The sequence below is a fragment of the Pogona vitticeps genome, chromosome 6, assembly GCF_051106095.1.
Source record: "Pogona vitticeps strain Pit_001003342236 chromosome 6, PviZW2.1, whole genome shotgun sequence".
Lineage (NCBI taxonomy): Eukaryota > Metazoa > Chordata > Lepidosauria > Squamata > Agamidae > Pogona > Pogona vitticeps.
The window spans coordinates 18,182,212-18,209,299 of record NC_135788.1 but is presented as its reverse complement, the minus strand read 5'-3'; the positions used below and the strand labels follow the sequence as shown (position 1 = coordinate 18,209,299).

General features: G+C 42.7%; 1 protein-coding gene across 12 annotated transcripts in view; it reads left to right on the top strand.

The window, feature by feature from the left end:
* The first annotated feature begins 16,301 nt into the window (after positions 1–16,301).
* MYO3A (myosin IIIA) overlaps positions 16,302–27,088 on the top strand; it is a 131,054-nt gene continuing 120,267 nt past the window's right edge. For all 12 annotated transcript variants that reach the window (XR_013537770.1, XM_073003045.2, XM_078378630.1 and 9 more), the window contains exons 1-2: positions 16,302–16,420; positions 20,835–21,014. Coding sequence is in view for 11 of the 12 variants with exons in the window: in XM_073003045.2 (XP_072859146.2) it covers positions 20,850–21,014 (165 nt within the window). In the remaining variant the exon portion in view is untranslated. The remainder of the gene's footprint in view (positions 16,421–20,834; positions 21,015–27,088) is intronic.

The following is a 27,088-nucleotide window of genomic DNA, read 5'->3' as shown; positions in this document are numbered from 1 at the left end:
ATAAATAGCATAAGTAAAGGTAAAGGATCCCTTGACATTTAGTCCAGTCGTGTCCGACTCTAGGGCATGGTGCTCATCCCTGTTTCCAAGCCATAGAGTCAGTGTTTGTCTGAAGACAGTTTTTATGGTCACATGGCCAGCATGACTAGACACAGAATGCCGTTATCTTCCCACCGCAGTGGTACCTATTTATCTACTTGCTTTTTTACATGCTTTCAAATGGCTAGGTTGGCAGGAGCAGGGACAAGCGACGGGAGCTCACTCCGTCACGTGGATTCGATCTTCCAACTGCTGGTCTTCTGACCTTGCAGCACAAAGGCTTCTGTAGTTTAACCCGTAAATACCATAAATAGTGCAAAAATACAATGACTGTCTTATTACACAGACATTTAAAATTAGAAGCACCTGATGGGTTGTTTGCATCTTATGGATCAATCTGTGCTTGCTGTGGGTTTGAGTTTGTAATGACATTTTGCTTTCCAAATGGAAAAGATAGTTTTTGCTGTTTGAGGTGATCACCCCCAATTGCACAAAGAGATGCTGACTAGACCAGTAACTGAATCATACATCAACAACGGCATTCAGACAGCATTGTCCACTGCAGCTGAGGTCATAAGGCTAGCTTGTGAGGGCTCTTGAAGTGGCAAAGGTCAGACAAGGAATCTGGACCCCCTCTCTCTCCACAGGAACAACACTGAACAAAGAGATGAGTGAATTTTGAGACTACCTGGGAAAGTGTGTGGTTGCAGAGCTGGTCGTCTCAGAAACAGAGGTCTCTTTGGGACTATGTTCTGCTCAAATTAAGGTCCTTCTTCCCAGGAAGACTTAGATCAGGAGCGCCTGCACTTGATCTGTGTGTAGAGATCAGGCAACTCCACAATAAAAGCCTCCTTTCTGGCTTTGTCACATTCTTGAGCACAACATCTATCCAGAGTGCCAGGGCTGGCCAGCAATTCCTGTGTGCTTTGCTTTTTGTTGTGACTTTGTCTGCAGCTGCCTGACTTTGGGCTGTGTTTCACTTTGGCTTTTGGAACATTCCTGCTTGCTTAGCGTTCTGACCTGGACTGTTTAAAACCTCTATGGATGTTTAACTTTGTCGTCAGTGCTCATTTACCTGTTTTGCATGACTTGCTGGATTTTTTTTTTTTTTTGCACTTTTCTGTAACTTTGTTTCTGGATTCCACTTGCCTGGTTTGTCAACTTGTTGTGTACAGCCTTGATGCTACTGAAGCCAGACTTTTGAGACCATGCCACTGTGACTAGTCTGCCTGCACACCGGACAACAGTCCCAGTATGAGCCTGAAACTCTCCATGTTGATGCAAATTATCCATGCTGGGTCAGTCTACATGAAAAGAGAAAGCTTCCCATTGCTGTCTAAAAGGACTGAGGCCAATGATGCTACGGCTTCGCTGTACACCAGGAGGGGAGAACCATCAACCCATCAGCATAATTTGACCGGCAGGACTCCTTAGTTTGGCCTAAGGAGGTCCCCAGTTTCCCCCTTCCATGTTTAGAACCTTACCTCCTCTGAGCTGAGCTAGTAATAATGTATACAACCAGCTCCACTTTTCCCTACCTGGGATGGTGTATAAGGGACACTCAGATGGTGTTTCTGGAGCTGGCTGACTCCTGACTTCAGGACTCAGCTTTCTCAAAGTACCAGCTAAGTGCACCTGGGTACATTATTCCCTAGTGTTCCCCATGCAAGATATGCAAGGGGACAACAAATTCAGCTGCAGAGATATCTTGCCCTGCGTAAGCTTTAGTTTCCTGCAGAGGATGAAGGGACCCATGAGTAATGGGCAAGTGGGAAAGCTTCCTCCCTCCTGCAGTGCCAGGTGGAAAACCTTTAATGTATGCTCTGATCATAGAACCAACAATATGGCCCACAAAAAGCTGGATGGAGTATCCAACCAACACATTTAACACTTTTCCCCACCCTGCAATGCTCACCGCCCTGACAGTAAGTCTGATGGTATTCAGTGGTACTTGCATCTGAATATATAGGGTAGCACTGCCCAAGAACTTTCACATAATTGTTGGGAAAGGAAGGTAGAGTAATGGAACTCTGGATAGCTCAGTGAGTTTCTGACTGTACAGCTAGAGGTTGGGAGTTCAATTCCCCACTGTGGATTCCAGAAAAGCCAGACTGTGTGACCTTGGGCAAGCTGCACAGTCCAAGGATGCCCTTAGAAGAAGGGATTAGTAAACCATTTCTGAATACTTTCTGCCTAGTAAACCTAGTCATTAGGGTCTCATCAAACAGAATTTACTTCATGACATATTATTATTATTATTAAGTTATAGTTACAGTTGTGGGTGTATTTTTTTTAAAAGAAACCAGTGGCATTGAAAGCAAACGGGCAATCACAATTAATAATTTGGACTGGATTTAGCCACAGTTAGAGAATACCCTTTGAAATGATTAAATTAGTCCTTGCTAAATCAAGTGTGGTGGTTTTGATGGATCTATTCTGATTGCATGTGGCTGGACCCATAAAAGCAAAACTCCCAGGTTCCCAGTATGAACTATTTATGCTGGAGGTGTGTGTGAATTCCTGTTTTTACTGATCATACCTGCACATTGTACTGAGATGTGTTATTTGATCTGTATAAACACTATTCTAAGCAGTTTACTATTATATCATGCATAGTTCATGGTTTTTCCCTATTTCATGGGTTCAAGTGGATAGTGGATCAAGAAGCAGGCTTCTCATATGATCATTTTCACCAGCTGCTCCAATCCAGACACAAAGCTCTCACTCCTCAAAGAAGGATGTGAAACATTTAAGCACCAATAGCCTGCTGGGTTTCTCCCTCACTCTTCAGCTTCCCCATTATCTCCCACCATCTGTGTTTTCAACTGTCATTCTGCTGTTTTCAGATAAGGTGCTCTTTGGCCTTTTTGCCTGCTAGCTGTGGAGAGATTAGGGTCTTTCTCTCCATCAAGCACAGGGATCATCCCCTGCTACTGCCACCATTTCTAAATCAATGGAGCAAGAAATTAAACCAGGAATACCAAAGGCACCAATACTGGAATACCATTAGCAAGAACAGCATGGACCTTTCCTTGCAAATGTGCATTTTCATAGCCTGCATAATTTAAATTTTGGACTATTACCAGAATCCATTAGCTATGCTAGTTTGGGGGTTTGGGCAATGGTACTTGAAAAGTAACTTCTCCAAGCCCTGTGCATTTAAAGAGTGAGCGGAGCCTGCATTCTTTAAAAAAAATTGACTGGGTTTATCCTGTTCCAATTAGCCAAATAAAGAGGCTGTATGAATTTTAAGAATAATTTTTGAACTACATTAAATAGTTGCAGCTCATATTTAGGAAGCATACAATAATGTAGTAACCTGGTCTTACTTTTCTGTCAAGCATAAATGAATTTTTAAAATTTTTATTTTAAATTAAAAATTGCTCAGCGCTCATACAGAAACAGCTGGATCTTTTTATATTTTATTTTTCCATATTTATAACTGATCTAAAATTACCAACTGAATGTTGGCAGGGCTTATTTTACAGAGAAATAGTGGCTCCAGTAAACAACCGAGATAATGCTCCCCATCTCCATGTTCTGGTAGAAGCTGATGAATGGTGTAAAATCTACAGCCGACAGACATGATAAGTGTCATACTGGTTATAAATTGTGTAGCGCTCAGATTGTGCTGTTTAGTTTCCCCCTGTTATTCATAGAAGTGCTGATTGCAGGGTCTAACCTTTGAATACCTAGGAGATTTATGGAACAATGTAGTCTCTTCTACAATCATAAACTGCCATATGTGTGGAAATCTCATGTGTATTAATGAAATAATGACTCTCTAAATGGCTGTTATGGTATAGACAGTTAATCAGTGATGTCATGCAGCCTCATGTTACAAAGGCCAGAAATTCCTTTGGCCCAAAGGGAAATGAACCAAACAGTAGAAATAAATACTTCAATGAGCTTCAGCTCAGAATGGATTTCCAGGTGCAAAATCTACCTTCATTTCTTCCTCTGGGGTACATTCCACTGCATGGATAGGTGACACTTAAGTGTATGAAATTCACATATTCCTATGTGCACCTGCCTTTTGGCAGTGAATTAAAGTTACTGGAAAGAGGTACAGTATTTTAACCCCTTTACATGCAAACCAAACTGAGCATTCCAGGCAGGCAAAACTTCATTTGTCCTTGTGCCACTTCACTCTAAAATTGGAGAAATGTTATGCAGCAAAGGATGCATAAGAACTAGGTTGTAAATAGTTGCAATATTAGCATAACATCTTACACACACCTTAAGTGTTTCTTGCTCTTGTCTTTCTCATTACAGATCTGGAAATAAGAATACAAGCAAATTCTGGGTTATATATGGAGTAAATAGGCATACTGAAATGAGACTTAAATCCTGACCCCCAAAAATCACATACATGAACACATACATATATGTATGACTAATTTTTCAAAGCCTAGATCCAAAAAAACTGTAAACAATTTAAAAATCTAATCATGTTTTGTTTTCAATGGCATTGGAAGTCATGTGTCCTACCTATTGTTGAGTCATTGATTCTACTGTAAGTGGGCATCTACATTGGATACTAATGTGAAGACAAAAAATATTATTCATAATTAAGCAGGGGGTCAGGCTTTCAAGAAAAGGTTGCAATGTATCCCCACCATTCCAAGCATCTTACTCCAGCCTGGTGCCTTCCAGAAATTCTAGACTTCACTTCCCATCCCTTTTGAACACTGGCCAGGCTGAGTAAGGCTGATGCAAACTATAGTTCGAAAGATCTGGAAGAGATCAGGTTGATGGAAGATGCTTTAAGAAAAGGGTTCCTGTACTGTTTAAGGCTGGGGAAGAAAGAGAAATTGTGCTCGGTCCTGTATAGTACAATGACTTAGAGAAGAATTTCTCTGGGCTTGGAGACTAGGTCCTTGGCTTCACCTGGTTTAATTGGCAGGCCCAACCAATTAAACCAGTGATACTGCTGCCTCAGGGAACAGAATGGCAGGAGCAGCAAATTGCTCCTCCAACTGCTGGATAGCTCAGTGATTTGGGAGTTTAATTCCCCACTGTGTCTCCTTGACAAGGGCTGGACTTCATGATTCAAGGGGTCCCTTCCAGCTCTGCAATCCTAAGATTACCTTTAAAAATTACCTATACAGAATGCCTGCTACTGCTGCTTATGCGTCTGAGTTTTGTTTGGCAGACAAAGACCTGGGCCTTTAACATTTGACTCAGAGCACAGTGAGGGAAATTGTCCTAGGACGCTATTTGTGATGTCACCACAGGAAATATCTCAGAATACCCAACCCACGAATTCTGGGGCCTGGTCAAGGTCTGTGGAGAGAAGCTCTAGCTAATTTATGGAAATTCCATTGCTTTCCATGGGGGACAGGTAGTGAAATGAGTAAAAGTAAGGGAGGCAGGTGAGCACCTTGTGAGGTGAGCAAGGAAGGAGGATGAGGTGGTGATGATTATGGGAATGGCACTGCTTCTGCCACTGCCTTAGGTAGTGAGAGAGCTAACAGAAATAGAAAAGTGGCCTTTACACCTTCATGAATAAGGAATGTTTGGCTTATTTATTACTGGGAAACTGAGCCGTTCCCAGGCATTCTTTGAGGCACACAAACACCTGCCTGTGTATTACCTGTTCCTGCATTTATTATTAACGATGTTACATAGACAAAGGAAGTTCACACTGTCAAGTTACCCCCAAGTCAATTTGGTTTCATGTTTTCAAACAAGAGAACCAACTGAGTCTTTCCATCATCAAACTACTGAGACTCATCCATTCCAGGCTCCCGACAAAAACCTTTGTTTGATTCCTGTGAGTGGGTTCAACTTTGGGAAAACCCCATTCCCCTTTTTGTTCCCCCAAAAGTGGAGACAGGCCTTCTTCATAAATATTTATTTTATTTTCAAACACCAAAGAACCACAAACAACAACTTCAGTTGGACAGTTTCCCTGCATTCAACATAAAGGTAAAGGTTCCCCTTGGCAATTTTTGTCCAGTCGTGTTCGACTCTAGGGGGCGGTGCTCATCCCCGTTTCCAAGCCATACAGCCAGCGTTTGTCCGAAGACAATCTTCCGTGGTCACATGGCCAGTGCGACTTAGACACGGAACGCTGTTACCTTCCCACCAAGGTGGTCCCTATTGATCTACTTGCATTTGCATGCTTTCGAACCGCTAGGTTGGCGGGAGCTGGGACAAGCGACGGGAGGTCACTCCGTCGCGTGGATTTGATCTTACGACTGCTTGGTCTTCTGACCCTGCAGCACAGGCTTCTATAACAGTCCCTTAACTTGGGCGTCGCAAGACAGTTCACCATTGGGGGTTCAATCCAAATCATTCGTGATTAGTGGGCTTCCTCGTGGGCTTCCTCAGACTGGGACATATGATACCGCAACAGGGGTGCTGAGTCCACTCTCCTTCCGTGGGCGTTTCTGGATGCGACATCACCCCCTTCTTCCATTGATCTTCCTTCTTCGGATAGACATATACCGTCCATTCCGTGGGTTCTGCTTCCCCCAGCTGCACTGCCAATCTTTCCTTTCTTTGCATTTTCAGCTTTTCTCCCTCTTTTCCTATCTTACTCCCCTCAGGTCTCGCGTTACAATATTTCTGTCTCCTTTCTATTTCCTCTAAGGGCAGTTTCCTTTTAACACGCTCTCCTGTCCAGAGGTTCTTCTATTTCAACCAACGCCATCCTAGAGGAATGTCCTCTTCCTTCACCCCCTTTCCTTTCTTTTTCTCCTCCTTTTCTTCCTCAGTCTCCCGGTCTAGCTCTTTTCCCCCTCTTCCTTCTCCTCAGCCTTTGTCACCAGATATCCCTCTTCTATTGGCTTATCCCCTTTCTCACCCTCCTTTTGCTCTTCTTTCCTGCTCTTTTTCTTCTCTACTTTCAGTTGGGCCACTGTATCAGCGTATATACGCTGTCTCATATCCCTGTGTGGTGGGCACTGGTGGAGATGGCTCACACTCCTCACAATTCTCCACTGTGCCTTCTGGGAAAAGAGCCAGCCTGTATAGCCATGGGCAAGCTGTAAAGTCCCAGGGCACCCCCAAAGGAGGGACTGGTAAATCGCTTCTGAGTATTCTCTACCTGAAAAACCCTTAAAAGGCTCATAATAAGTTGGAACTGACTTGGTGGCACATGTTCTTCTTCATCATCATTATAGCTACTAATTCTGAATAGGAAAATAAGTTTGTTCCTATATTAGCAAACTAAAATGGCTACCTGTCTGGAACTGGTCACTGCAGAAAGTGATAATGGTATTAACGTGGAAGCTGGTGGAGATATGAAGACAAGGGTCCTGCAAACAAATGTTGCAATGTAGAATATTTGTCAGCCATACACTTTGGAATACTCCACTTCATCCCTTCCGATTTTTCAAAGCCAATAATCAATCAGTGTTCCTGCCCATTGAGCATATTCCAGTCTAAATCTAATTGTTTTTCCCAAATAGAAAATACCAACGGGCCACTACAAGTGTTGACTTGTTCTATTCATTAAATTGGGTCAACTCTACTGGAAATAATAATTTTATTTAGGTGTAGTACTCTTTGGGCTCTTTTGGTGATGATGGAACCTAAGTCCCACCCCCCCGAATATGTCAATAGTTCTTTCCATTCCCTCTTCCAGCCTAGCAAGCAGTGTCTCTCTTGTAACAGGGAGGTACCATTGTGGCTACAGATTGGTCCTTGGAGAACTGTGATTTCTTTTGGCTACATATTCGATATTTCAGCTTTGCCCACAGTACTTCTTAGAATTTCTGGGATTCTCCTTGTTTCTCCATTCCTATTTCATCTGCCTCCAAGAACAACATTGTTAATGGACACTATAGATATCACAGGGGATGTTTATTTATTAAAACATCGACAACCTGTCTTCCATGGCTGGCCCTAATGTTACCTAGAGTAAGGATGGAGAAACCCCAGTATTGTATTAGATTGTTGTTTTCAATGCATATCACCCAAAAAAGGGCACCAAAAAGGGATGGTATGCTGTGGCCTCCACATATTGTTGGATTGCAACACCCATAAGCATCATCCAACACACCCAACGTACATAAATAAATGGGAGCTGGAATTTAACATTTCAGGGATCAATGCCCTGGAAAATGGGAGTAAATTTGTCCAGCTGATTGCTATCTGAGGAGCAGGTTGTTCTTTGCCACCATGGTGACAGAATAATTTCATGGTAAATATAACAGGAAGACCAGGTGTCCTTTCTTCTTGCTTGCACTGAACAGCTTGCATCATAATTGCTTTAAGGCTGAAGAGCAATTCTTACAACAGTTTATTTAGACTGTGTTAGCATAGCAGCAACCTGTGCCTTCAGATCACCAATGTGCTTGTTCAGAATTTGATAGATCTCAAAAATACCATTCTGCATACTGATTAGGTTATTTTTAGATTTCCTTGGTGACCATCATTTAAGATGTTAAAAGCAGGGAACCCAAGATAAGTTATCTTGTTCCTCTTAATACCTTCTGAATTAATTGACATAGTTGGTTTTTGATGCAAAGACCAAAACTGGTCTTTTGCATCTTATTTATTTATTTAACTTATATGCCGCCCACACTACCCAAAGGTCTTTGGGCAGCGTACAACAATTAAAATACAGTAAAAAAGATAAAACAATTAACATACAATTAAAATTGTATCATGTAAACCTTGCAGCATGCAAACTGCTACAAGGTGCAAAACACAACGTACAGTATTTCAGTTTCATCCTTTGAGCCTAATAATAATAATAATAGCAACAACAACAGTAGTAGTAGTAGTAGTAGTAGTAGTAGTAGTAGTAGTAGTAGTAGTAGTAGTAGTAGTAGTAGAACTTCAGAGCTGGAAGGGGTCTATGACAGAAAACAAAAGTATCCAGCTGTTTTGCTGACTCATAGGTTGGAAATGTTAATTTTTTCGACTACAATTTCCAGAACCCCCTTCTAGTTTACTGGATGGGAGATTTGGAAGTTAGTCACCCAAAAGTTACATTTTCAAGCTCTGGTTTACTTTGGAATCCGGGTCAAACTAGATGACACTATTTATTTTTTGGAAGGTGAGTCATGGCAACTGGACTTCTTTCCAATTAGGCTGAAACGTTCCGCTAGTTTTACACCGGACCAATTTGCAGCATTTTTTAAATCTAAAGTGGAGGCCACCCGCCGGGACCTCTCCCCTTTTTTGAATACAGTGAGTCGAGCTGAGATGTCCAGCGCTCCGTCTTGTCCGGTGATTTTTGACTCCTTTCAGCCTGTTTCGCCCGACACTGTGGCCAGGACGCTTGATCGCTGCCGTGCCTCCACCTCCTCTTTGGACCCTTGCCCGGCCTGGCTAATCAAGGCAGCCAGGCCTTCAACAACGGAATGGGCTACTGTAATAATTAATGGGTCTTTCCTTGAGGGCAGATTTCCCTCTGCCCTCAAGGATACACTCATTAGGCCCATAAGAAAGAAACCTAGTTTGGCGGCAGACGAAATTGGCAATTATAGGCCCGTCGCCAATGTTTCTTTCTTAAGCAAGGTAGTCGAGAGGGTGGTGGCCGATCAGCTTCAGGCGTTCCTGGATGACACAGATACCCTGGATCCATTCCAATCGGGTTTCAGGCTGCACCATGGAACAGAGACGGCATTGGTCGCCCTGTGTGATGACCTGTTGAGGGAGGCCGACAGAGGCAAAATGTCTCTGCTGGTCCTCCTCGATATCTCAGCGGCCTTCGATACCATTGACCACGGTATCCTCCTGGGGAGGCTCACCGAGTTGGGAATAGGTGGCCGGGCATTTGCCTGGCTCCGTTCCTTCTTGGAGGACCGTCCCCAGAGAGTACAGCTTGGGGAGAATGTCTCGGCCCCGTGGAGCCTCAATTGTGGGGTTCCACAGGGGTCGATCATCTCCCCAATGCTGTTTAACATCTATATGAGGCCGCTGGGGGGGGGGTCATCAGGGGGTGTGGAGCCCTGTGCCATCAATATGCGGATGACACACAGCTCTACATCTCCTTTTCTCCAACTACAGATGCCGTTCTGTCCCTTCAGCGCTGCCTGGAGACCGTTCGGGAATGGATGCAGGAGAATGGGCTGAGGCTGAACCCGGACAAGACAGAGGTACTGAGGGTGGGCGCTCCCACAGTTGGGGATTTGGGAAACTCCCTCATTTTTGGGGGAGTGACCCTGCCTGCCAGGGATGGGGTTCGCAGCTTGGGGATTCATCTGGACCCGGTGCTCACTATGGAAACCCAGGTGGCGTCCGTGGTCCGCACCACATTTTTCCATCTTCGGCGGATAGCCCAGCTGCGACCCTACCTTGATGTGGGGGCTCTCAACACTTTGGTACATGCGCTTGTAATCTCAAGATTAGACCACTGCAATGCGCTCTACGTGGGGCTACCTTTGAGGCTGCTGCGGAAACTACAGGTGGTGCAGAATGCTGCGGCCAGATTACTCAGTGGAGTGAGAAGATACCAACATATCTCGCCCACTCTGGCCGCATTGCATTGGCTGCCCATCTGATTCCGCATCGACTTCAAAGTGTTGATGCTTACTTACAAAGCCCTAAACGGTTTAGGACCTCAATATTTGGTGGAACGCCTTCTCCCACCTAGATCTACCCGTGTCACCCGTGCGAGCCAGGAGGTGAGGCTGAGGAGCCTGACGCCGAGAGAGGCCCGGAAGGAAAGACCAGAAATCGGGCCTTCTCGGTGGTGGCTCCTCGCCTCTGGAACAACTTACCTCCTGAGATTCGCGCGGCTCCCTCGCTGGGCATTTTAAAGAAACAATTGAAAACATTGATGTATAGGCAGGCTTTCCCAACAGATAATCCCTGACGATTTTTCTTTTATATTCTTTGATTTCCATTTTTGTCTATTTGTAATGTTTTTAATAATTTTATTGTTGCTCCAATTGTAAGCCGCCTAGAGTGGTCTAGTATGACCAGATAGGCGGGATAGAAATAAAATAAAATAAAATAAAATAAAATAAAATAAAATAAAATAAAATAAAATAAAATAAAATAAAATAAATAAATAAATAAATAAATAAATAAATAAATAAATAAATAAATAAATAAATATTCATGCCAGTAACTTCTTCATTCTGATGAGAGTTGGTAAGAGACCCCTGATATATCCTCCATGTTGGTTTCACTTCCCCCTGTTCTGAATAGGCTCATTAGAGGCAGTCCTTCTCCACCCATTGTCATGGGTTGATTTTCACTCACCCCCAGTCTAATTTACACACATTGTTCCCTCCCAATCCCCCAGTTCATAGATTATCTGAGGTAATTTCATCATGGATGCTTTTTTACATGAACACACCAATGCAGAGCCTGAAAACTACAACTCCCAGAATTCCCCAGCTAGCATGGCTAGTTTACCATATTTATAGTCCAGAAATAATGTTGCCACGTAAGAGAAGGAAGAGCGCCTGATTGTTGGGTTTTTCAAAATGCTATGTGACTCTTAAAAGTCATCTCAGAATTTGGATCTGACAACTTTAGAAAATGGCCATGAAAGGAATGCTTTCTCCGTGAGGTTGGCAGAATTGAAAGGACTTTTACTCTATCAATAGTGACCAGAGGCCCACCAGAAAATATAAACTTGTTTGTGCCTCTGTTTGTTGCACTCCCTAATTGGATAGAAAAGATAAACCCAAATCCCCCAATGACTATATTTAGTATATCCTTCAGAGATTAGTGCAAGACTCAGGAATAATGTAGGTTTCTGGAGTCAGACACGACTGGACTAAAAAAAAATGTCAAGGGGAACCTTTACCTTTATGCCAGCTGTAGATTTCAGATTTGTGTGCTGAATGGTCGGCAATGAAGAATATTTAGTAGCCCACAGTGCATTTCAGTCTCTTCCTGTCAACTGTATTAATATAATTAATTCAGCATTAGGCTTGTCAACTTTTTCTCTTGCCTTTCAAAGCCAAGATAGAGAAGCAATCTCTATCTGCTTATTTTCTGTTTGTTAATCTGTTGTTCAAGCTACAGGCAGAATTCTTCTAAGCCTGGGAGGCACAGGTTTGTGAGATCTGCTTCCCCCCCCTTCCTTTTAGCAAAACTCTGAGATCCACTAAGTAGAACCTGTTGCAAAACAAATACATTGAACTAAAGAACTCTCTGGACCCAAGAATCTGTTCCAGATACCAGAATGAAATGCCACTTACCTTCCTTCCACACAAAAACCCACTCTTAATTATACTAAACATTCTTCATGTCAGTAATACAATTCAGAGGGAGAGATAAGAAAGTAATTTCATCACTGCTACAGTTAAACAGTTGGGAATTTTTTTTTTTAAAAAAAACAGTCTTTTCAATTAGTTGAAGATCAGGTCAATAACCCTCCATACACCATTTCTGCCTCAATGTTTCTTAGCTGGCAGAGAAAATGAGTCACCTGTTCTGGACAGCCTGCACAAGTTTAAAATGCAATCCCAGGTGTAGCGTTCCTGATCTATAAAGGTTCTGACATTTAGGGCCAGGTTTCCACAGGACGTGGAAGGGACGTGGTGGCGCTGCGGGCTAAACCACAGAAGCCTCTGCTGCAGGGTCAGAAGACCAAGCAGTCGTAAGATCGAATCCACGCAACAGAATGAGCTCCCGTTGCTTTGTCCCAGCTCCCGCCAAACTAGCGGTTCGAAAGCATGCAAATGCAAGTAGATCAATAGGGACCACCTCAGTGGGAAGGTAACAGCGTTCCGTGTCTAAGTCGCACTGGCCATGTGACCACGGAAGATTGTCTTCGGACAAACGCTGGCTCTATGGCTTGGAAACGGGGATGAGCACCGCCCCATAGAGTCGAACACGACTGGACAAAAATTGTCAAGGGGAACCTTTACCATTACCTTCCACAGGAAGAGCGCCGTCCCACTTGTCTGTGGAGGGAAAGCTATTTAAGTACACAGAGGATGCAAAAAGGAAGAATCCACCCAAAGACCATCTTCTTAATTTCCAGCCCCCCCTCTCTCTCTTAATGGCTGCTTGTCATGCTGTCTGTTGATCTTCAAAGCATGCCACACCATCTGGCCTTTTATTTTGGAAAGGCAACAATCTGGTTTTTTAAACATCCATTAAACTGGAGCATAAGCTTTTCTATTTTTTTTAAGGACAAGTAATATAAAACAGTACCTAAACCCAATGAAATATTTCATTTATAAATTTCTTCCCATGACTGGGTTTCTCTATATCCATTGTGTCTCTAGTTAACTAGATGTGTGTAAGTCCAGGAACTGAGGAGAAATATATTCACCAGATACTACGCAGGCCTAATGACTGCTGGGTACTGAAGAATGGTTATACTTTAGAAGGATTTGAAGCCATGCCCTAAACAGAAATGATTATACTGTATATCCTATTTATGTGTTACATGTGTAGTAGTAGTAGTAGTAGTAGTAGTAGTAGTAGTAGTAGTAGTAGTAGTAGTAGTAGTCGTCGTCGTCGTCGTCATCATCATCATCATCATCATCATGATGTGTCATTAAGGCATTTCTGACTTAGGCTGACACTTTTCAGGGTTTTCTAGGTAGAGAATACTCTGAAATGGTTTACTGTTACTACAGTATTCCCTTTTTCTGACAACACCCTGGGACTGCGCAGCTTGCCCAAGGCCACACAGGCTGGTTGTACTCACAGGAGGCACAGTGGGAAGTCACACTCCCAACTTCTCCTATTATTAATTTGTTGCACGTGTATCTTGTCTTTACTCCATCAGCTCAAGGTTGGGTACACTGTTGTCCTCTCTGCAACAGACAGTGCATTGGGAGGCCTCCCAGGCAGAGGCACCCAAGAGACTAGAAGTGAACCTGTGGCTGGCTGGGAGGTGACAGAAAGATGAGATCCCTGGACTTAGCACATGGGGCCAGCTAATGGTACCTCCAGAGGAAGCCCAGCAGGTTCAGTGTGCCCAACGGAACCGAAAGCTCTCCGACTGGGGAGAGCAGGGGGCATTGCCAACATAAACAAAGGAGAGACAGTCAGGCAACCAAAGAGGCCTTGGCTGGTGCTGGATTCTGAATGTCCACCAACAGCCACGGAACAGTGTCTGCCCCTCCATCCACCGACCAAGAGAGACCAAACATGACCCCAGAGTCCCCAAACACTCTACCACCATGCACTCCCATGGCAACCCCAGGGGAGCCGGAGGCAAAAACCACAGTGGGCACATGATTTGCGGTACCCATCTACCACCTCTGTTGCAGGGCTCCCTGCCTCGCCCATCTTTGAGGAGTCCTTGAGGAGTTAAAACAGATCTTGAGTCAAGACCACAAGGGTCCAAGGTCCGATTCTCCACTGTGCCTGTTGGGTGAAGAGCCAGTCTGAGTGGCCTTGGACAACCCACGTGATCCGAAAGTGCCTTCAGAAGGGAATGATAAACCACTTCTGAGCAGAAAAAAAGGAAAGGGGCATAAGTTGGGATCAATTTGATATGATGATGATTATGATTGGTTTTTATTATTTTTTATTATTACTAATTATTATTATTATTATTATTATTATTATTATTATTAGTAGTAGTAGTAGTAGTAGTAGTAGTAGTACTAGTAGTACTAGTACTAGTAGTATAAGTATTAATATTGGTATTGGTATTGGTATTAGTAGTAGTAGTAAAAAATACCAGGCACAGTCAATCAAAACTACAAGGATATTGACTGGTATTATAAAACAAGTTTTATAACTAAAAACCCAAGTATCTGTTAAGTATTGGCACAGTATGCTATTCCTAATACAGTATTACCGTTATTTGTAGCTCCGATGGTGTGATTTCTCAGATCTGCAACTGCTTACAGTACTGTGTGAAATTTCTTGATATTGTCCCCAAAGCCCCAATGACTACGGGGACCACTGAAGTGTGTTTCTTCCAGAGGCGAGATGTTTCAATTGCCAGATCTCTCTACTGTATTTTGTTACTTTTTTCAATTCTTTATTTTCATCTCTGGCATCCCCTGGAATTGCAATGTCAATGACCTGGACATTTCTTCGTTCTATTACTACTATGTCTGGTGTGTTATGTTCAAGGTGTCTATCAGTTTGCATCTAGAAATCCCACAAGATCTTGATTTCCTCATTTTCTGACACCCTCTCCACCTGAGGTTCCCACGGGCTTTTGGAGACTGGCAAGTTATATTTTTTGCATAACGACCAGTGCGCTAATTTTGCCACTCTATCATGTCTAATTTTGTAAACTGTTTGTGCAGTCTTTGCACACTGGCAGATGAGGTGTGACACATTTTTATTTTTTTCTTGGCAGAGTCAACATTTGCTGTTAGCACTAATTCCTTGCATATTATTATTATTATTATTATTATTATTATTATTATTATTATTATTATTATTATTATTATTATTATTATTATTTAATAATAATAATAATAATAGTAGTAGTAGTAGTAGTAGTTGTTGTTGTTGTTGTTGTTGTTAATGCTACTACTACTACTACTACACCTCACTGCTTTTTTCCCATTAAAGCCAAGGTATGAATAAATGGTGAGCCAGCGTAGGGTAGCAAACAGAGCGATAGATTAGGACTCAAAGAGCTCTGGGTTCAAATCCCTGCTCACCCATGGGTACTATCTGAGAAGATGGGAAGGGTAGACCCACTTCTTCAACATCTGCCACTGTCTTAAAGTCGCCACGCCGCCCGCAGCGGCTTAATGGCACATTCCAACCCCAAGGGAAAAAAATGAGGTGCCTAAGAGCGTAACTTTGAGAGCGTTCGCCTTGATTTCCGTCTGGCGAGCTAGATGCACACCGTGTTCACGGGGAAGGGAAGTACTACTCTATTCCCAGCTTCACCTGCTTTTCGCGGCCCCGAGGAAAGAACCGCCGCGCAGGGAGGAGCCGAGCGGAGCCGAGGCGCGGCTGTCCTTATGGGCAAAGCCTCTCTTCTCCCCTCGGGCCAGCTGGGAGAGGGGCGGCGGCGGGGCGGGAGACGCCCATCTGTTGCATGCTTTTTATGGGAAAGGGCGGGAACCGGTGGACGGGAGAGCGTGTCCTCCTTCGGGAGTCTTGGAAGTGGAGGGAGGGAGAGTAAAGACGGCTAACCTGACCTTTCCCTGACCCCAAGGTCAAGCGACGGCTGCGGGACTTGACCTGAAGGAGAGGGTGGGGGGCGAGATCCTCAAGAGCGGAAGCCCCGAAAGGCTGCCTGGCGCCTCGATCCCGCGGTCTTAGTCCTAAGGGAGGTGCACCCCAGCGCTCCTTGGAGGGGGATTACTTTTTCGCCTGCAAACGTGCTCCGGGGGTCACCGGATGGGCCGCAGCGCTGGGCGCGAACACGTGCAGGGGACCCGGCGGCGGCGACAGCAGCAGCACCAGGAGCCGCAAAAGGCTTCTTCGGAGCGCGGCCCGGCTTCCCTCCGGCAAGGCAGATAGAGCTGCCGCCAACACACACACAAACACACACACCCGCTGCATCCCTCCGTCAAACAAGGTGAGCTGGCTCCTAAGTCGGGGCGCGGGGGGGAAATGCAACAGGGCGAGCTGCAAAGGGACAGGATGTGGAAAAAGAGAGGGATCGCTTTAGAGGGAGCGTCTGGATCGCACGCAAAGCGGCAAAGGAAAGGAGGGGATGAATGGGAACGTGTTTGGGGAATTAAACGCGCCACCGGGAGCACGTCTGGTCGCGGCAACAGGAGGCCGGTGGCTTGTCTCGGTGGTTTATCTTCCCCCTTCCTTCTGAGACCTCTCAACCTGCGGGGACGCGCCCGATCTTTGCAGGCGTACGTGGAAGTGGGCCCTATTCTGCTCGTGGGGACTTGCCCGGTTGAAAGGGACGCGTAGGATCAGGGGCGGTGACACGCGCAGGGATGGGCGCGACGAAGCCCCATAGACGTTGGTGAAAGCGTTTGATAGTGGTCGGGAGTAGTCCGGCTGGATTTTGTGCATTTCTACTTAGAAGTAAGCCTCATCGGGGCTGATCAGGCTGTGGGGTCGATTGGGACCGCACACTTAATCCCTCGTGGATTGTTATGGTAGCCTCAGGAGCAGGTCTCGAACGCTCTGTTAAGCGCCACGTGTGTGTGAGAGAGAGAGGCCGAGGGAGAGATAAGCAGGGATTTGTTTCTAAGTTAATGTATTTTAAGGTAAAAATAGGGAGATCCTTTAACAAAAGTTTGGCACTGGTAGCAATTTTATGTGATGGTTGCGTTCTGGCTGAAGGATCAATTTAAAGGATATCTTTACAAGACCGTTCTCTTATTTCCTTCGAGCAAACCAAAAGGAAACAGGCTAAACTTTTAACACTGATCTGTTTCTTCCATCATGTGGTTTTGTGGCAGCAAAGACCTTTCAATCAGCTCTACAGTATAGAGCATCCTATGACTTATTTTAACAGCCAGCTTTTGCTTAACATCTTAAATCACCCACTAGTTGTAACTGGCTGCCACCATGGATTTATTACTTGTACTATATGTCCAATGTGTTTATTTCCAAACCCCTTTATTAGGAAGAGGGAATCATGTTAAAATTTTACATTATATGTTTTATTGCTTTGTTGTTTTCCGCAAAAGTGTGTTGCTTAGAATATCTTGCTTATTTAATAGGTTGTGTCCTATCCTTTTGCTTGGGTACTTGTGGAAATACATGTTGCTTGTTTTATCAGCAGAGTAAAACCACATGGAAAGCATGCTCTTCCAAACAACTTGGAGGAGAATATATGAGCTTTTCTTCTGTGACAGAGTTTAAGACCAGGTTTCAAGCAATGTTATTTAGGTATTGAGGCCACTTTTCATAAAATAATTTTTGGGGGAGGGGTTTTGCTGTGAGATGTAAACTGCTATGGATACATGGAGGGTACTATACAAACAATATGATCAATCATGGTGTGGAGAAGTTAACTACAGTATTTTGGACTACAGTTCTTACAATATGGTCATGTAGTCTGTTATGACTATACAGGAAATAAGGGCAAATTACCCAAGCAGTTCCCCCTCTTCTCTTATGTGAATGGTTCCAGTCATCTCGGACATTTTGCTGCCTGTGGCAGAAACCTAGATAATGCTCCTCCTTCCATTCTTGTACAGACACTGAGTAGACTTGCAACTGAACTTTTTAGCACTAATAATGGGACAGTGCTCTCCACCATACTTGAAGATAGGAGGTCCTCATAAGGTGTTTAGAGAGGATTGTATGGCACAGCCCGACCACTGTCCAGCTGGAAGGTGTCCACCTCACTCCACCTAATGGCTCTGTCAAGGTTGGTGCGTCTTGGAGAAGTGATGTCTCTCTGGGAAACTCCTGTTGATGTCATCTACATACTTGTCCAAGTAACCATGTCTGTCTTTTCAGCAGCTGCACCTCACATATCTCTGTGCCTTGAGTGGGCAACTGTGGTTTTCCAGATGTTTGTAGATTTGCAGCTCCCATCAGACCTTGCCAATGGCCAGTGCTGGCTAGTACTGGTGGAGGTTGTATCCCCAAATCACCACAGGGTCAACAGATGATTCCCTCCTAATACATTACAACAGGTTTCTCCAAACCCTCCAGCTGTGCCAAACTGTAACTGCCATCATCTCAAACCAGTGAGATGATGGGAGTTGCAGAAGGTTGTTTTATGGTCTTGTGTACACTAGACATTCAGAAATTACAAGTGCCTTTCTTCAACTTTATGTATTTTAACATGGCCAGAAATAATTGACCACCTTGATGTTACCTTGAACAAGTTTAGTACAAATATATTAATCTGTCCAGTTTTAGACGCCCTCCAGAGAGTTTTCTCAGCAATCTCTTAATGAGCTTGTACAGCGAGATGTGTACAATTATTTAATTTGGGGTCTTTCCCTGACCCTTTTATTGGGTATACTACCTTAATTTCTATTTTGGTTATTGGCAACAGATTTAAAAAAAAGTGATTCTTGGGTTATGGCTGACCATTCTGACAGATGAACTTGAACAAATGCAGCACTGGATGGATTTTCATGACATTGTAAATATTTATTTATTTATTTATTTATTTAATTTCTACCCCGCCCCTCTAGACAACGTGTGTAATAGGAAAATTAAATTGTGCTTGAACTTTGGAATGTAGCTTGCGCTTCACAAATGCTAGTTATGGATCTACTTGTCAAAAAAGGACTCTTGCCACATTTGATTTTAATTGAGTGCTGCTATGATGAAAAGATAATAGGGTTTTCATTAAACTGACTACTAATGCCTGAGTTGCTGTTCACACATGCAGACAGTGTATATACTTACCAAATGGGGTCTGGATCCTTTCCTATACCAAAGGGTCTGTTCATGTCAGCAAGGTTTCTATATTGGAAATAAGCCAACTAAAATCAGTAGCCTGCCTTTTTATTTCTTATTTTGATAACTTGCAGGGCAAACCTAACATTAAGGGGAGCAGAGTGATTGCCTCACGCAGCAGATGCTAAGATGTAGTAGCAAGACCTTAGAGGGAGCTGTGTGGTGCCATGGCTTGACCTGTGAGCCTTAGGCTAACCTGTTGGCTTCAGATACAATGGAGGATGTTATCTCGTTGTCAGTGTGGAAGAAAGATTAATTAAAATACTATTGTAATTTAATTTATTTTATTGTCTTGATTTATATACCATCCCATAGTGCTAGAGCACTCTCTGGGTGATTTACAATATAGTTGTGCATGCTACCCATTGCATTCCCACTCCCCGCCCCATGGGCTGGGTACTCACTTTACTGATTTTAGAAGGATTGGAGGCTGAGTCAGCCTTGAGCCAGTTGCCTGTATCCATTGGGATCAATCTCAGGTCATGAGCAAAGGCTTGACTGCAGTATTGCAGTTTTATCACTGTGCTATGGGGCTCACTACATTAAACTGGCATTCCAACTGCCTATGGAATGGGTGGAGAATTCCGTCATCATCTTCATCTGAGGTGGAGTGAACTTCCTCCATAGGCATGATGAACAAAAATCAATTACAGTGGACCCTTGACTTACAGATGGCTTGACTTACAGACTTTTTGAGTTACAGACTTCTCTGGCCACAAAATTTAGATTTGACTTGCAGACTGAGATTTGACTTACAGACCAGAAAAAAACCAAAATGGAACAAAAACGGCCTGTTACGGGATTAATCGGTTTTCAATGCACTGTAGCTCAATGGAGACTTGACCTGCAGACTTTTTGACCTGCAGCCACCGTTCCAATACGGATTAATTCTGTAAGTCAAGGGTCCACTGTACTGCCTGGACTGTATTTTCCCTGCCTTCCCTGAACCTTTCTTGACTTAAGAAAAAAAGAAACAAAATATCCCCCTCTAGTGGTTGAAGGAGGAATAGCAGCTTCCCATTAATTTCTATGGACGGAAAACAGCAGATACGGATCAAATGGTTTTCAATGCATTCCTATGGGAAATGCAGATTTGACCTGAGAACTTTTTGACTTGAGAACTCCCTTCCAATATGGATTAAGTTCTCAAGTCAAGACCCCACTGTACTGTATTTTTAAAAAATCAAGTTGTTAAATCATGTTTTAAATGTTGAATTTTTTTTCATTTAGATCATCAGAAATCTGATTTAAAAAAAATTAAACAATGATTTAATTGTTATTTAAATCAATTTGATTTAAATCATATCTACTCTGATAGCCAGCATGGACAGGAAGAGATGTATTCCACTTGACTGTATGGAATTCCTTGTCACCTGTGCCTACCAGACAAGCTGCTAACAGTAGATATACTGTAGGAGATACAGCACATCTGGAGAATGCCTGATTGTTGTAGATTGCCTTAACCCATTTTTCAAATCATTGCATCGCTCAGTTGTTCTTATTAACATTCCACAAACGCATGCACTTGGGTGTTGAATTTCATCAGCAATCAGGATGCATGTTTGTTAACCATTGTTGGAAATTTTTATTTTTATTTTCAGAATTTGTGATTTGAGATGCTGCCCTTAACTGGCAAAACAACTTTTGAAAGCTTTCCTGATCCCTCGGATACCTGGGAAATCGTAGAGACAATTGGCAAAGGAACATATGGCAAAGTATTTAAGGTGTTCAACAAGAAAAATGGGAGCAAAGCTGCAGTCAAAATCCTGGATCCAGTTCATGTAAGAGACTTCCTAAGTCAAAAGCTATGGTCTTTATAGATTTCTAGTTATGATCTGATATGAACAGGCTCTGAAATGAAATGGGAAATTATATCCATGCTACAATAACAGTTTTGCAAGACATGTGCCATGGAGTGTAATAATCTTAGAATGACAGAGCTGAAAGGGACCCTTTCCAGATAACCTAAACCACCATACTATCCAGCAATTATATCTTCCACTTTCTTGTTTGAATGTTCAGTCTTTGCCCATATCAGCATTAGGGATGGGAATTTCAGATTCCTTATCCCATAATTTCCTATTCTGGGAGTTATACCTAACTTAAAGCCTGACTACACAGGAAAAAAAATGCAGGAAACACTATGAGTTTGAGGCAGGCTGATTTGTATGTTTTCCTGTAGATCGCATGATACAGTGGAAGATGTGAATCAGTCCCAGTGCCCCAGTAAGTAGTTTTTTCTACCCACCTTTCTACTTTTTACAAGTCACATCCTTTTGCTTCAGTTCAAAGCTTGTGATCACTTTGAAGTGATGTAGAAAGGAAAGACCAAGCACATTCCCCTTGCCTCATCATCACAAGAGAGGATGAAAAGAAAGAATGTGTGCATACGCACACACAAAAGTACCAATACTGACTTCTCTCCACAAAGCCTCTTTTCCAAGACACTTCTTTTTAACAGCTTCTCTGGGAACAGAACTCCTGTTTGTTTGTTTATTTGTGGCTTAACAAGTTCTACCAGCTGACAAGATAAGATGAGGAATTGAGTGACTGAGGAAGGAATGCATTCTTAAGGCACTTCCTTTGAACTGTACCACTGACAGGTGCATCAAATAGAACTGCAGAGTTTTGTCCTCTGCCTGTGTGGCCACTTGCACTGAAGAGAATTGAATGCCCCAGTGTGATTTCATAGCAAGAGAATGCAAATTAATTCACATTTCCCTCATCATGTAGTCACACCCTTACACACACTTTACAGACATCTAAATGTGATGAGAGAAGAGGCCACAATTATAAGGTTTTGAGGCTTGGTTAGGCCTAATTTCACCCAAGTTTCCTGTTTCCACCCAGGTGCAAGCTGGGAATCTTCTTTCTAAACAGGAAGCTAGGTGGAACCAGGCCTAGCTAACCCTCAGAGCCTTCCAATTTAGGCTGTTTCTCCCAGGTCAGCCACATTTAGATGTCTGTAAGGTGTAAGTCAGGTGGAACTCCCAGAATGGAAAACTATGGGATTTATAGCTCTAAAAACAATTTAAAAACCATCCCTAGACAGCATAGTTGAAGGGATAATTACAGTTGTCCAGGTGGAGTCACCAACTTTGAATGTGCTGATTTCGAAGAGTCAGGATCATGTGCAGGACAGATATTGTGCCTTGGAATCATCAGAAGACAGGTCACTGGCAAACTCAGGGGGGTCATTTTCTGTTCCCATTAAGCACATGAGCACTAATTGAAGCATAGAGAATTCAGTCCCACCTCTTTATATCCACATTTTTTGTTTGCTGGGCTTCTCTGAAAAAAAGGAAAGACCTGCTTTTAAAAAGGTTCTGTTTGTTAGGACAAGCCAATGGAATTGTCCTCCCTCTGTTTTACTTCTCCCACTACTTGAATGCTCATGCCTGGGTCGTGAAAGTGGTTCTTTGTGAGTTAATAAATGGAAGAGTCACTCGTGATTGCGATATCAAGCTAAGAGTGAGGAATATGTGGCTTTCCAGATTTTATTGGGAGCTTCCACCAGCCCTCACCATTGGCCACTGCAAACAGAACCTTGAAGAGCCAGGTTTCCCATCACTGTGTTAAGTAAAAAAAAAATTTAATTGCCTAGTAAACAAGTTCAGTGTTGCATCCTTACTTAGCTCGCTATCAACTCTTTATCTGAAAACAGTGAGGTTCTGGATAAGTTTGCATGGGTTTGTACTTTCAACATCATTTAATGCAATAGTGTTACCTACTTGATGCTTGCTGTAATATCCATGCTTCTGTAATGGTAGGACAACCAGAAGCTTGAAATATCATCAAAGGTTCACTTCGGAATACCTGATTTATGTTACAAACTCACTGCTCTAAAAAAATTGTGATTTTTACCCAGCTGCAACAGCTTTATCTTATTACTAAAGAATTGTTCTGTTTCCTCATCCATTTGAATTTCTTATCAAAAGAGTTGCTGATTCACAGCCCCTGAGATTATTATCTTAATTAAATGAATTTAAATGCATTAGGATATCTTTGCATTCTCATTATGTAGAAAGAGCTTTTCTCTCATCTCTGTTGCGTTTAAAAATCTTTTTAGATCTAACCTAGGTTTCTCTGAACGCTTCAAATGTTAGAAAAGGGGGGGGAGATTATTCTTATTGGAAAAATTTGGAAAAGTTTTGTGTACTCACAATGATCAGAACATCTCAGCCAGTATAGAAACTGACAGCTATTTGGTCCTTTTAATCTACACAAAATAAAAAAATATTGTGGGTTTAATCCATATGACTCCTTCTTCTACCCATCCACAAAACTGATGGGGCAATCATTGTAGAGCTTTCGAGATGTTTTGCATTAACATTCCCATAATCCCCAATAACTGACCATGCTGACTTAGGAATTCTGGAAGCTAAAGTCCTCAAAAGTAACTTATACAGTCTCTGTCCCAGAAGAGCAAATCAAATATCATTAGATTCTCAGCTGTACAAGAGCTTCCCATCCTTTTCTATAGGAGGGAAATTCTCAGTCCACAGAAATATGTGCACTCAATATTGTCTTGTAGAAGAAGGTGAGTAAAACAAAAGGCAGTAGAAGGAAAGGAAAGATGACAAGAAAGTCTTACAGAAAGAGCAAAGGTTGCTTGCAGCAAACAGAGGGCTGGTATCCAGCATCATAGCCATCACAGAAACATACTTTCCAAAATCCTGTTGAGTAAATTACACCTGCATAAGAATGATGTCACTGGCAGAAGGTGATTGCAGGTCACTGAAGAGTTCATGCTTTGGTCCAAGGGCTTATCTGTTTTACCTACAATTAACATACAACCAGTCTCACAGCGGGTGGTTCAGACTGAAATAGGAACTCTTTAATTACCTGAAATTTTCCTTTCTGGCGTAGCATAAATGTCAATGTCCAATTACTGGTAATTATTGAGTCCAGTCTGTGATCTCAGAGGTCATTTGCCCGCAGAGAAGCTGATTGTAGGAGAGTTGGAAGACACACTAGACTGAAGTGGAAATGCAATAATTATCTGCAGTTTCCCCCCTGCCAGTGGTGTCATCTCCCTTTTGCAGATGCAGTTTACTCAACAGGATTTCAACCAGTATGGAATAGGGAAGAGCTTCCAGTGTTTATCACATGGCCTTGGCTGGAGTAAACAGAAGCGTCATTGATACTAGTCCTGTCCTCCAAGGACATCTCTCCATGGATTCTTAAAAGCTGATGAGTCCCACTGTGAGCTCATGCAATTCCCACCATTGTCCTTATCAGGAACCCGGTGATAACATGGGTATTCTTCAGATGTTTTGGGTTGCAACTTCAGGCCATCTGATAAACGTTTGAGGATGATGGGCCTTGTAGGAGAGAAAATGCTTTTTGTAATCAAAAGGTGATAAAGTTTCTCGCTCAGAGATTGATTCTGCAGACCTTTGTGACTGAGCAATCACAATTGCAAACAAAAAGTATGCTTAGCTCTGTAATGGTAACTCACAAAAGAAAAGCAAATTAATCAAACAAGCTGAGTCTCTTAGAGGAGCTCCAGGTATAAGATCCTGGGAAAAACTTTTATCTATCCCTTTTGTCTCTCAAGCATATGAATTTTATTTATTTATTTATTTATTGCATTTATATGCCGCCCATCTAGACATAGTCTATTCTGGGCGGCTCACAACTTAGAAGATAAAAACAATTTAAAATATACAGTTTTACATTAAAAAACAAAATGATATAAAATATAATATAAATTTACGATTTACCACATTGCCTGTTCCAGTGGGGTCAGGGCCAGGAGTTTACTTATAAAATATTTAAATTGAAAAAATAAATAAATGAGAACTTCTGTGTGAATCAAGCTGTAATTTTCATACTGGTTTTCATACTTGGGTACAACTGTTTGAGGTGCTTGCAGGATTAATGTGAAAGGACAGAATTTCATGAGATAGAATGCAGCAGCATTGTGAATGCCTTGTTTTTCTATTTAGAGGTAGTGTGGTACAATGATCAGAGTGCTGGACAGGGGCTTGAAAAGTCCATGCGCCAGTCCATACAGAGCCTTTAAAGGTCATTGCTGACCTTCAGCTAAATCTCTTTATCTCTCAGCCTGACCTACTTCACTGTCTGTTTCAAAAGTAAAAGAGGCTTTGAGGCACTGGAAGAAAAGTGGGATATAAATGGAATAAATAAAATAGCTTTCAAAATGTTTTTGTTATCCTTACCAGCTGCTCCAGTTTTCCTTTATTTTGAAAAGGCATGCATAAATTCTAAATATTCATAGAAATCTGAGCCCTTGAGATCCGTCAGTCAATTGAGAAAGGAGACATCAAATAGCCAACAACACCATAACTTTTGCATTAGTAATCACCAGAACCCCTTCATGGATTGCTGCCTTGTCATGGGGAAGGGGCTTGAGTAATTCAGAGAAGCTATGCTGTGCAGGGACACCCAAGACAGACAGGTCATAGTGGAGAGTTCTGACTAAACGTGATTCACCTGGAGCAGGAACTGGCAGTATCTTTACCAAGAAAACTCCATGGACAGAAACAAAAGGCTAAAAGATATGATGCTGGAAGATGGGCCCCTCAGGTCAGAAGGCGTCCAACATGCTACTGAGGAAGAGCGGAGGACAAGTACAGGTAGCTTCAGAGCTAATGAAGTGGTTGGGCCAAAGCCAAAAGGACGCTCAGCTGCCGACGCGCCTGGAAGTGAAAGGAAAGTCTGATGCTGCAAAGAAAAATACTGCATAGGAACCTGGAATGTAAGATGGATGAACCTTGGTGAGCTGGATGTGGTCAAACAGGAGATGGCAAGAATAAACATTGACATCCTGGGTGTCAGTGAACCAAAATGGAGGGGAATGGGTGAATTCGATTCAAACTATTATCATATCAACTATTGTGGGCAAGAATCCCATAAAAAAAAAAAGAATAGCCCTGATAGTCAACAAAAGAGTGGGAAAAGCTGTACTGGGATACAATCTCAAAAATGATAGAATGATTTCAATACGAATCCAAGGCAGACCTTTCAACATCACAATAATCATAATAATGCACCAACCACCAATACTGAAGAGGCTGAAATTGACCAATTCTATGAAGACTTAACACTGGGCTAGTCAGGTATAATCTAAACCAAATCCCTTACGAATACACAGTGGAAGGGAAGAATAGATTTAAGGAACTAGATTTGGTGGACACAGTGCCTGAAGAACTTTGGACGGAGGCTTATAACATTGTACAGAACACAGCAACAAAAACCATCCCAAAGAAAAGGAAATGCAAGAAAACAAAGTGGCTGTCCAATGAGGCCTTACAAATAGCAAAGAAGGGAAGGGAAACAAAATGCAACGGAGATAAAGAAAGTTACAGAAAATGGAATGCAGACTTCCAAAGAATAGCAAGGAGAGACAAGAGGGCCATCTTAAATGAACAGTGCAAAGATATAGAGGAAAATAATAGAAAGGGAAAAGCCAGAGATCTGTTCAGGAAAATTGGAGCTATTAAAGGAACATTTTGTGCAAAGATGGACATGATAAAGGACAAAAATGTTAGGGACCTTACAGAAGCAGAAGACCTCAAGAAGAGGTGGCAAGAATACACAGAGGAATTAGACCAGAAAGATCTGGATGTCCCGGACAACCCAGATAGTGTGGTTGCTGACCTGGAGCCAGACGTCTTGGAAAGTGAAGTCAAGTGGGCCTTAGAGAGACCATAAAGAAGGCTGCCTGCCAAATAATTGATGCTTTTGAATTGTGGTGCTGGAGGAGACTTTTGAGAGTCCCCTGGACTGCAAAGAGAACAAATCTATCAGTTCTGAAGGAAATCAACCCTGAGTGCTCATTGGAAGGACAGATCCTGAAGCTGAGGTTCCAACACTTTGGCCATCTCAT